The 12794-nt window shown below is 35.0% G+C and overlaps 1 protein-coding gene across 1 annotated transcript in view; it reads right to left on the bottom strand.

Annotated features, from left to right (window-relative positions):
* Window positions 1–6656: 6656 nt before the first annotated feature.
* LOC121417787 overlaps window positions 6657–12794 on the bottom strand; it is a 30245-nt gene continuing 24107 nt past the window's right edge. The window contains exons 2-3 of the mRNA XM_041611523.1: window positions 10652–11169; window positions 6657–6753 (exon numbers count right to left, since the gene is read on the bottom strand). Coding sequence (XP_041467457.1) covers window positions 6657–6753; window positions 10652–11169 — 615 coding nt within the window. The remainder of the gene's footprint in view (window positions 6754–10651; window positions 11170–12794) is intronic.

Here is a 12794-nt window from a genome sequence, read left to right as displayed (position 1 = left end):
ATAAAATAAACAAGACCTACGAACTTTTAAACATAACAGTGGAGCGTTGTGGCCTTGTGGATTAGTCTCCGGACTTTGAAACAGAGGGTCGTGGGTTCATATCCTAGTCAAGGCGTTGTTTCCGTCAGCAAGACATTTACCCACATTGTGCTGCACTCAACCCAGTTGAGGTGAATGGGTACATGGCAGGAATGCATTCCTTGAAATGCAGATCGCTGGAAGCTAGCTGCTTGAGCTACAGCCGCGGTAATAATATCCAAGTCCTTTAGAAGCGCATATAGACGTTATTCAGGATGTGGTATGCGCTATTATTATTATTATTACTATCATTATGAATTAACACTCTTCATTTGAACAATACATTTTATCAGGATTAGGTGACAATGCCTTTTTTGGGGAAACCCATTGCCTACTGTTTTGTTAATAATAATGATAAATGATATATAATTTATATAGCGCACGTCTCCACCTTTGCTATGTGCTCAACGCGCTTCTATATTGCCCCAGCTTTATGAGGAATTACTTCCTGCGAGTACCCATTTACCTCACCTGGGTTGAGTGCAGAACAATGTGGGTAACTTTCTTGTTGAATGAAAACACACCATGGCTTGGAATCGAACCCACGTTTTTCAGATTGAAAGACGAGAGTCTTAATCACTAGTAAGACGCCCCAAAATCGTGAATATGATAAGAAAAATAATGTTTATGTTTTGAAGAAATTTTGTATTATTATTTTCAGTGAGGTTATTTGTGTCATTCCTGAATAAAAACTTTATTAATAGTGAAATTGATCATTATGCCCACTAATTTGGCAAGTAATTACTAATTAACCAAATACATTACAGTACATAGCCTTTTTAAGAGTAACGAATACAAATAAGGCAAGGCGTCTCAAATGTAGGAAATATTCAGTTCATTATTGTTCACAAAGCCACGATTAAACACAGGACACTGTTCCTGTCGATTATGTACTAGATGATTATGAAAGTGTAAAAGTTATCTGATTCTCTACTCCATTCATTCGTGCCTCAATAATTGTGCTACCAATTGAAAAACAATCATTTTTTTATTTTACTTGTTTTATTTGACTTTATTTCCATATTTAAATTAACAAACGTATACACATGAGCATGTAGGCTTATAGCCAGACCTTATTACATTACACACAAAAAAACACATTTCATGACAATGATTAAAGTAATATAACTTTACATAGAATATAAATAATTGTACTTGCTTCTCTTTTTGAAATAAAATACAATTTTATTTTATTTAAGGTTCCGCCTTGTGGTAATAGCCGATGATGACGTCGTTAAGATTTAGATGTTTTTTAAAGCGAAGCCCGAATAGACTGGAATTTCAATTTTGATATATTAAATCCACTTTTCGCAACTTTGATCTTTCAGACATTATAGCATAGCTGGTTTATACCAAATGCTTTTATAAGTTACTGATCGAAACGGATCGTGTAACGTGCGCTTGGCGTACATGTAAGACCACTTGGCATTCGGCCATGGCACCTACATGTAGCACGTAATAACCCACGAAAAAAATATTTGAAAATGGCTAAGAAAATGTAATTTAGTTTCAAATGGGACTGGATCCATATTAAGCCATTCTGATAAAATTGAAGTATTTCTTTAAATTGATTATAGCAAACATAACATACTAGGCCGACCTGGCAATGGGAATGTGAAAGCACATTTAGAAAAAAAATGGTTTACTTTTATTAAAAGACAGCAATATCAGCATTACATACAGCTCAAATTAGAATTCCAGTTGGAAGAATGTACACATATTCATTGAGCGAGAAAATGATCGCCATCATAATTCAATTCCTTACACACACAAAAAAAAATCAGCATTAAGTGTATGTTAAGAAGGGAAGAGCTATCATTTTCAGGAAACATTTACGTTATTTAACGAAACACGTTCTATTATATCTTTCTAACATTTTACTCTTATATATCATTCTATAGTATACATATTATTTTCTATAGGAGCCTACTAAAATACATTAATATATTCAAATATTCTTTATTTCAAATACTCTCGTCCTAATTGGATACATCATGTAACAACTTGAAATGTCTAAATATAGATGTATTTGAAATTTAATTCGTTCCAAAAGCCCTGTTTATGATCATGACGACGTACACACAATATGTTACAACTTACTATCTGACGCCATTATAAAGAATAGAAAAACAATATACGATATTAAAGATAAGGTTCATTAACTCCAACGATCATTCTCGATTTATGAGAGTTAAGAAAGATTGAAATTACTTGATTTGCATGAAACACACGAATAGAAAATATATGAATATAATACTTTTCTTTACTGAAACTGAAAACCTGGCATATCTGACAGCTTATCTATTCTATTTTTTAATCACTACACATGCATGTTATTTCATCTCTACACTTGGTAATCGCCACGATAAACGTATTTACAAATTGCACCATGATAGTTTTCGGAAGTTTTGTTACATTCCTTCTTTGGCAAGAAGCATGAACAGACTGAGCAAGAATAGGCAATATAAGAATTGCGATAAATAAATAGTGAGTGGATGACGTGATCAGTTCATTCAGTACGGAACAGGATATTTACATGCCTGTTCCGCGATCACCATCGTAAATGTATAGTAGTTAGTTATGTATTTTGTTGATCATGTTTATTAGGGCCTATATCATCGATGGCAAGTTTGTTCTATACTTCGTGCACTCTCTAACAACTATATAGATTGGATGTCATTCTAACAGATTATGGTCAGGGACCAATACAATGTTGGATCAAACGTTTCAATCGAATAAGATTGAATTCTAAATCAGATTGGAAATTTCAATCCAACTTTGGATTGGTCCCTGATAGCAATTCTTGTGCACTCTCTAACTTCCGTAGATTGAAAATCAATCTAACAGTTTGTGGTCAGGGACCAATTCAATGTTGGATCGAACTTTTCAATCGAATAAGACTGAATTCTAATTCCATAAGATTGGATAACGTGAATGCAGCTTTGGAGTCGTCCCTGATCGCAATCTTTTTCATTGTAAGAAAGTTAGAGATGCAATTTAGCCTACATGAAGCTGTGATCGATATTATTACACTGTGAAAAAAAAGAGTAAATTTACGTTGGTCATTTTTTTGTTGGGTAATATATACGTTGGTTATTGTTTTGTTGGGCATTATGTGCCCAATACTTAGGCAAATTTTTACTCTGCCGCTGCCAAACTACAGATGTCCAATTGTTGGGCTAGTAATTGCCCTGCTGAGTGGTAAATGTTGCGAAACTTTACGATCACGAGTTGCGCTTGCAGCATGCTACACACGGTCGATAAGATATGGAGGAGCTTCTAGATGACTGGGGGCTGGGGAGCCTCGCTGAATCTTTCATAGATGAGTTGCTTAAACGTTTTTTTATTTTTTTTATTTTGGACTTTACGTTAAGCATAATTTGTAAGGAATTTGTCAGAATAGGCCTACATACATGACATATATCTGACGCTGTTTTGTTTTTGCTTCACTCACTTGAGATATGCACTTGCACTTGTATGCAGCGTTATTGTGCATGCAAAGCACTTTCGGATAAGGTCTCCGGATCGACACGGACCAGGTACACGAAGTGAGTGTAGGCCTTGCCCAGATGTTGGGTTAATAACTTTATTAAAAAGTTGGGCAAATTAATGTCCCCCAAAATGTAGTTCAAAATATTAACCAACAGTTGGGCACATTAATGCCCCAACAACGTTGGGTAAAATATTGCCCAGTAGTTGGTAGGGTTGACTATCGGCCCAACGTTGGGCAAAATATTGGGTAAAATATTGCCCAATTTTTTCACAGTGTAAACACTACTACAACAACCCCTGCTGATATTGCAAAATTTTCGAGATCTATTGCTACTTGTAATACTACTTCTACCACTACTACTGCTTCTACTTTTTTTTCTACTACTACTACTACTACTACTACTACTACTACTACTACTTCTGCTGCTACTAGTACAACTATTGTTACTACTACTACCACCACTATCGTTACTGCTATACGTTTACTGTGTGTGTGTTTTAGATGATAATTAATATGCCAACCCGCTGATATTCTTTGTAGAATGGACAAAAAGAAATATTTACAATCAATTATTTCATTTCCCCGAAAATATAAGATTATAACACTTTGCCAGTATGGATTCCGTAAGCACCACTCTACGGAATTAGCTACTGTTGATTTATACGACAGAATTTCTAATGCTATCTCTCGTAAACAGTTTGCTGTTGCTTTATTCATTGATCTTGGTAAAGCATTCGACACCATCAACCACCCTATTTTGATAAGTAAACTTCAACATTATCATGATTTTGGAGTAAGGGAAAACCACTGTCCTGGTTCAATAGTTTTCTGACTAACAAACAACCATTTCAACTTATCATCATTTAGCGTCAAACGTCTTGAAGCATGAAACAGGTATTCTAGAGTTATTTTTTATATATTTAATGATATTGTTAATAATTCAGAAAAATATCCCACTTTTTATTTGCAGATAACACGACGCTTTATTTTCTCATTCTGATTTATTTCGTGCAATAAACACAAACAACTACGAACCAATATTAACATTATTAATAGAGTCATTTAAAAGAAAGAACATGCTAATTTTGGGGGGCATTACCTTGGACGAAAATCTGAATTGGAATAACCACGTGAATAATATATATCGATTTTTGCATCTCTCATTATCGGAATTCTTTATAAAATAAGAAATTTGCTCCGTAAAATGTTATACTATTTTTATATAAATCATTTATTTAATCACATTTATCATATGGCAACATCGCTGGGGAACTAGAAGCAAAACACACCTATAATCGATATTATTCATTATCTAGCACACACAAATCCTATATCTAAAAATCTGGTTCTTTTAAAGAATCTTTTAAAGATTCACAATATTAATAATTTGGAAACCGGAATATTTTTGTGTATGTTCACAAACTATTTTATACCATGTTTACACTAAATCGTGATATTCATTCCTACGACACAAGAAATTCATTCAATTTTCATTTAGTAAATCCAATCACAACCACAGCACACAGGTCAAGATATTTGGCATTCTTTACCAATGGATGTAAGAAACTTCTCTTTATTATCTTCATTTAAACAATAGTTAAAACGCAACTCCTTAAAGCTTATTAATATGTACATAACTGTTCTTTACATATGTGTATGGGAAGTGGGTGGGTCAGGTTATTAGTTATAAAGTATCGTATAAATATGTGACATACCAATATCGTTCATAGAAGTATTATCCATTTAGTATTCCATATAACTGTTTTATGTACTATATCATTTACTGATTCAAATATTTTCAGCATACTGTTTCCATCGGCATGCAATTTTCCATATATATATTTTTTGCGAGGGCTCCATTTTCAATTTTTTGTAAAATCTCGGGGGCTCCATTTTTACCTTTCGGAGTTACCTTTTGCATTTCGGGGGCTCTTTTCAAATGTTACGTTTTTGTATTTTGAGGAATACCTGTTCACTTATTAACGAATTATGATATTATATATTATGTTTTTAGAATCTTTGATGTGGGTGTTTGTGTGGGTGTGACTGAGGGTTGAACTTGGATATACATGTATTTAACAAGGCCGGCGGGAGGCTCACGCATTGGCGCTAGCTAGCTAGCCAGCCTGAGCTCTGTCTCTCTTCCAGAGCCTTGGGGGACAATTTCTCTCAGTAAAGGCCTCAATGATGGTGATTTTCTGTTTCTGACAGAGTTTACATTTCGGGTATATTATTGAAAACTGACAACAAAGTTTGATGATTTCTTCATTGTCATGTATATTTAAGTTATTAATGAGTTCATTCTCACCAAATTTAGACTCCTCCATACAGAAGTGCAATTTTCATGGAGATCTGCGTTTTCAAAGAACTTCAGGAAAAGTTATGGTGTGTGGGCCTTAATCACATGGCCGAGTACAGGTTATTATACTAGAATAGATGGAGTAGAAAATAGATATTGAATTCATTTACATGTATATAAAACGAAGTATTTTGCATTTTTTTTTTAAAGTAGGATACGCCATTCGTATATACATTTTAATGCTTGTGTATACTTGAATTTGCATATTGTTTCTTTATGGAAAATAAATGAATTTTAATTCAATTCCATAAAGTATTGCGTGAATGTTTTTAAATCTAAATTTCTCAAATTATACTATGTATAAACAATAAAATCAACAACTCGTCTCTTCTATTGCTAGCTATGTGTACTACTACCATTATATGTATTATCCTATTAACGTTTCGGGTGGAAAAACAATCTTATTGAATAGTTTCAAAATTTCTGCGGCTGATGAGTCATGAAAATATGCAAATTATCCTTAGCAATAAAATATATATCGTAAAATCTTTTGGCAGCTAAGAATCGCAGGTACACCGACGAGGTTATCTCCAAACCGATATTAATAACCAACCGGTTCCGTTGGTGTAACAGTAGCATTTGGATGTCGTATTCCATTCAGCAAGGCTCCAGAATTGTTGTTCAATGTGCTATCGGCCGAAGCAATTGCAGGTCGTCCTACTCCATCCATCCATCATATAGATCCGGGATGGAAACAAAAAACAGAATGCAGACTCCTCTAGTCCATTACATAGTGTTTTGTGACTCCATGAGATGAGGATCCGCTGTTGTGGATTGCTCAATCGACAGTGTGGGGGATGAAATAGCGATCATAGCCATCGTCCTAAAAGATAACAACAAATATGAACACAGCCGGATTTTATAAAATTACTTCGATTTCCATGACTATATTTTTCAACGAATGTGTTTTCATTGGTTGGCTACATTTGTTTCGTCTGGTTTACATGTTCTCCGATCATCGTATGATGAATCATAGTTGATCACTTTAGGAAACATCGTAGATGAGTTGTGCTACAATTTTATGTTCACATATTATTTACAGCTATCGAACGGTTAACAGTGCATATCACTAAAAAGTTTACACTTTGATAAGTGTCCCGAGCAATGAAATAGGAATTGTTTTTCAATATATTCTTGGGTTTCTGTCTCTTTAATGAGATAGCATTTTCATTAATTAACAATTTTTCCCCGAATGCTAGCAGAAATTAGTTAGCCAGGGAACACTAATTTTCTGCGTTTTGTCAACGACGTAGAAAAAAACCCGCATGCACCGTGATACAATTTTTCATTGTCCATTTGCTTTTTTTAGTTCATGTAAATCAAATAGAGTCATTGAAACTAGCTGAACCAATTCGCTACAAAAAATTACAAACAAACGACAATATACAAATAACGAATAGGCATGAGTGCGATGGTGCGAGATTTCGCATGAGGTGGAAGAAAGATGCTCTATTCAACGAGGCGTTAGCCGAGTTGAATAGAGCGTTTCTTTCTTTCACCGAATGCAAAATCTTGCACCATTGCACGAATAAGAATATTCGCTATTTGTGTTGTACAACGCCTCGGAATCTAGCGAAAATATGAAAAAACAAGTTTTTCCCTCCAGTAATCTATGAAAAGGGAGCAAAAATATTGAAAGCAAAAAGCAAAATCCCACAAGCGCACATGATCGATCTTGGACAGCGTTGCGCATTTAGCCAGCGGGCTGTACGCGCATTGTCACCTTATTCAATGAAATCGCATTGTGACGTCACCTCTAAAGCCGTGCAATGGTACATTTTGGACGGTACATTTTGGATGGTACGTCTTGTGTGCAACGGTACGAATGTGTGACATTCAGCCTCCCATTTGATCGCGTACAACAAGCTAAGTAGGCGTTGTACAACGTTATCTATCAATCATTTCATTTCATTTTTTTCACAAGTACATGCTCCCAATCATGACTTCAAGGAATAACATAATAAAGAATAAAGCCAGTTCGATGCCTTTCACAACATCATGTGAAGAAGATTTCGTGATGGGCGTGGCCTATCTGTCTATGATGGTCTGTATATGGGGGGGGGGGGCATGTAAGAGTGGTAGAAGGGAAAAATATATGATTAGATTAATCTCTTGCCTAAAGTGCTTGTGCTCTTCATCATTTACGTCCAATTTCATCCACATAACTCTTAATTTTTGAGCAAGTCACCTTTTTACGAACTTTACCATTGGTTCTCACTCAGGTAAAACTTATTTCGACACTCACACCAACACTCCCTTAATGAGACTTGTACCAATACATACATGCGGAATATCTCTAACAATATTACAAATATTTTATTTTACAATAACTTTTGCAAGATAAAAACTTTTTTTTATACACACTGCATTGTGTACATTTTTCTTTACTTTTATAGCATTGTAAAGACAGGAGAGAGTAATTATCCAATGAAAAATTTTTGATATGAATTTCTATATTAAAACTTCCGAAGTTACGAGTAAACAACCATGCAAGGTACTTTTCATCAGATTAGGGGATGTACATTACTGCAGATTGAATAAGACTACATTTAAAACCAGCTACATCTTGCTTTACAAACTAGACAGAACAATGGCTAGTGTCTTGGTCGGTGGAAGGTGTATCTTGGTCAGAGGATGGCTGCAGTAATTCTGTACAGACGGAAACTACTTAGATAATAAATATATCCATAGAATTGTAATCCATGCACAATAGAATTTTACCCCGACTAGGAAGTATTCACATCTGAACGAGGCTACTATTGCATGTATGTTGCTTGTTAAGTGCGTCTTTCAATCAAATCACTGAAAGGGGAAGATCTGATTGGACAGTTGTGCGATAGAAAACTTTGTCAAAAAATAGACAAATCTATGTTTTTTTAGAGGGGGGGGGGGGTTGCCTGGCTCAGGGCTCTCATTGGGCCTAAATTGATATGTTAGGAAAAGTTGGTTTACATAATTTGAATGCATATAGAATAGTAAAGCTACGCCAAATATGCGGGAAATAAAATTTGGCAAAAGGTCTAGAGTGCATCAATTCAAGCGTTTAGAAAATATATGTATGATATCTCCAAGTGATAAAAGTGAAGAAATTAAAATGTGTAATTGGAAAAGAGGAAAAACAAAATCAACCTTGACGCCACCGGACTCAGGACGGCGACGTCATGATTGATTTTGTATTTGCTCCCCCCCTCCCTATTTTCGAAGACCGAAATTACTTTTGTGCACTTTAAAGAAATGAAAATTGCACACTAGAAATTCAACCCCGTCCTTTCTTTCCTCTTTTATAGCACTTGCTGTCTTTTTTTGTTCGTCTGCATTGACCTAAGCGTATGCCTCAGTTCTACGTTGTCATATTATTCAACATCACAAAATCTGCAGGCAAATTTATGTATACTAAGGTTAAAAGCGAATAATGTGGATTTATTTCTTTAGATCGAAGCAAAGATGTAGATATTTACTTTAAAACGTATTAGGATCCATTTTCTATATTGTATTGTTAAATTTTGAAATAAATACAATTATACATAGGCCTATGATGTTTTATATCGCATCCTTGTGTTTGCTTTCAATGTGAATGATAAACAATTATTCCAATAGACTCACGCGTTGTACGTCTTTTTAACCATAAATTCTATTGCTGGTATGCATTAATGTGACATTGAAATTATACAGTGTAGAAGCATAACAGTATATCTTACATGGTAAACATGCACATTGAGACCGTCGGAAGATCCACAGTGAAGTTGCTTGAGGTGAGAATGCAGCCTGCCACTCATCGTCGTCCCACAGTAAAAGAACCTGTAATCATGAAACAAACTGATGGGTGTAAGAAATTATAAGAAGATGGGGAATGTGTATCCAAATGTTTGCGTGTCTGTATGTTTCATGTTAAAACGCTAGTAGTATGTAACGCTTTCGTTTGACTGAATACCTTTTGTTTACTCTCCCGAAATGAAAATTTATATGTCAAAATATTAGAGTATTCAAAATATCTTTATTTTCACTTTGATGTATGAAAAATGCGGGATTATAGGTGAGAGTATCAAACAAGTTTGGCTTATCTCCCCCAGAATGTCAGTTATTGTTGCAATTCATTATTACAATAATGTACCTATGATATATATTGCGGTGGGGATGATTTGAAATTTGAATCAAATTGAAATGCAGGATACATTTTAGGATTTATGATGATCGGAAACGTAATCTTTTTAACAAAATATATGACTTAAGTAACATCTATTAAAGTAATAAAAGAAAATTAGTCCATACGAAATGTTAAGATATATTGAAAAGGACATTTTTAATACAATAAACAAATCGATTATTTCACATTGAGTACGAGTTAGACATGAAAGTATGAAATACTAATGATAGTAGGCTACTTGAGCTTATACAAGAGTTACAATCGAACTAACATTAAAATGCAAATGTGCATTCTGGTGCTATTATCTAACAGTAACATTTAATGACAGGGTAATGTCATTATACCAATTTTAATTGAAGTACAAAAATGTATTTGAGGACCTGACATATTCATGGCAATTCTAAGAGCACCTGACACTATCAATGGCTAAAAAGAATGGAACCGTTTCTTTTTTGGTTGTATCCAAATATTTACTGAAAATATGATACATAATATGAACACTGTAAAAATTGAATCACCGCAATGGATTGATATCTAAACTATATCAACAAAATATTTGTAATAAGCAAGAACTTACGTAACGTATTTCATCGCTTTCACATGTCTGCAGCAGTCGATAAGGTAAACTAAGTCATCCTCGTGTGTACAACCCATCCTGTCCAGATGGAGCTTCTGCAGGTTCTGTGTATGTTCTTTGATGACCTGACCCAGTCCTCTCATTGTCTCTCTCGAAACACGGCTCCTCCCTGGTAAAAGTAATGATGGACCATAAAGATAAATGTGTTTGAGTTTCTGCCCTGTTGTCCGACGAAGGGCAGCGGTGTAACGAGCGATGTCTCCCTCTGCATCATCCATCGTGATGTCAATACCTTCCAAACCAGGGAGCGATGAGATTAGACCTTCATAGCACTGTGACGTCACTCTCTCGGCTGATAGGTTTGTGACGGATGGTAGCTCAGGAGGAGATGAAGGAAAAACAAGTGATGAGTCTGAGATGGTGAGGTGACATAGCTCTGGAAATGATTGAAGACAGGACCATAGTCCATCTGTCACAGCGGTTGTCAGGATAGACTCCTCGATTTGCACATGAACAACCTATTGTGAAGATAAAAGAAGACAAAAGGGAATGAAATAATCAGCACATGGAGGAGATATATTTGAATAAATTTATTTATTTAAGTATGAACTGTATCAATTAACGTGGATTCTTAAACTATTTGAAAAGTGGAGTATCTGTTCAATATTTCATTTTTTTATCATCGAAATAATAATGTAGGTCCTTCAATTACCAGAAAATTTGCCAAAACCTCCTTGCCTTAAAACGCTTCTTATTTTATTTGTTTTTAGCTCTCATTGTATTTTGTTTAATCATAAAGTGGTATCATGTATCCATTCATCCATGTACGTGTATCCATCTATACTGTGTGAGTAGAAAAAATACAAATCAATTTAAGATATGACATGGAAGCATAATCATTACACACGGCTGGAAATAGCATTGTCTTCCAGATACCTCATTAATGTGATATGTCTTCGCGCTTGGATAATCAGTAGGTATTTTTGCAGTGACGTAGGCTGTGCGCCGAAGTAAGGCATGACCGCAATGAATGAACCCAGACGCCAATGGTGTCATAATCCTACATATTTGCAAATCCCTTTACAATGAAATTAACTTGAGAATCGATACTAAAAAGTTTTTATTGAACAATAACAATGTATATTCATTAAAAGGGTGTTTTGACCCGGATTTTATGAAAACCTTGAAGGATTATGACATGATTGGTATCTGGATTCCTTCATCGCAGTCATGCCTTACTTTGGCGCAAATCAAAATATCTGTGTCGCCCCCCCCCCCCCCCCCTACGGAAAAGCGCAGTATCTGACGTTTTCTTTTTCTTCCAATTTTTCCTTTTTTGTTAGAAAAGTAGTCAGTAAGCCACTCTTTTCCACATGGCGCATCCACTTGTGTGCATTTCTTTTGGGAAAACTATATTTCAATAACTGAGAAAGACAATAGGTCTATTTTCACTGAACGTAGGGTTTCCCCTTGAAAAAATGAAGTATCTACATATTGTACATGTTGAGATATTACAGAAATTAATTTGTTCTTTCAAAGTGGCTATAACTACGAATTAATTTCTCAAGTATTCCTTTATCATCAATTTGTAGTTGTATATGTGCCCATTTCTGGCCAAAAACATACAAATGTTGTTTTTGTTGTATTTGGAGAAATTGATATCATTGTAGATATTTATTTCTGTTTATGGCAAATCCCGTAAGAACTCGACAGGACAGCGTTTTGCTGGTAAACGCCAAGCTGGTGTATAACCAATTACCAAAGAAATTGTTTGTTGACGTGTAGGTTAATCATCAAAAGTTGCTGACCTTACATAGGACAGATATTACCCTCGGGCCATTTTATCAAAGTGGAGACAATGGCAGATTGGGATTCGAACTCACAACCTTGCGATAATTTAATTCTCAATTCATTCATTTTCAACAGAACAAAGTAAAGTGGTTGAAATAACTACAATGAACTTATACAGACAATATAAATTAAGGCATGTAAAATCTAGCTCTATTTCATCAAGATGTCAGGTCACGGAAAAGGAGGAAAGGGTCTTGGAAAGGATGGTGCCAAGCGTTATTGCAAGATTCTACGAGACAACATCCAAGGTATTCTTGGACTTTCTTCTTTAGTGTCTTTTTATTTTCTTCTT

This window comes from Lytechinus variegatus, chromosome 6, assembly GCF_018143015.1.
Source record: "Lytechinus variegatus isolate NC3 chromosome 6, Lvar_3.0, whole genome shotgun sequence".
NCBI lineage: Eukaryota > Metazoa > Echinodermata > Echinoidea > Temnopleuroida > Toxopneustidae > Lytechinus > Lytechinus variegatus.
Note: the sequence above shows the minus strand (reverse complement) of the source record. Positions and strands in the feature narration are given on the sequence as shown.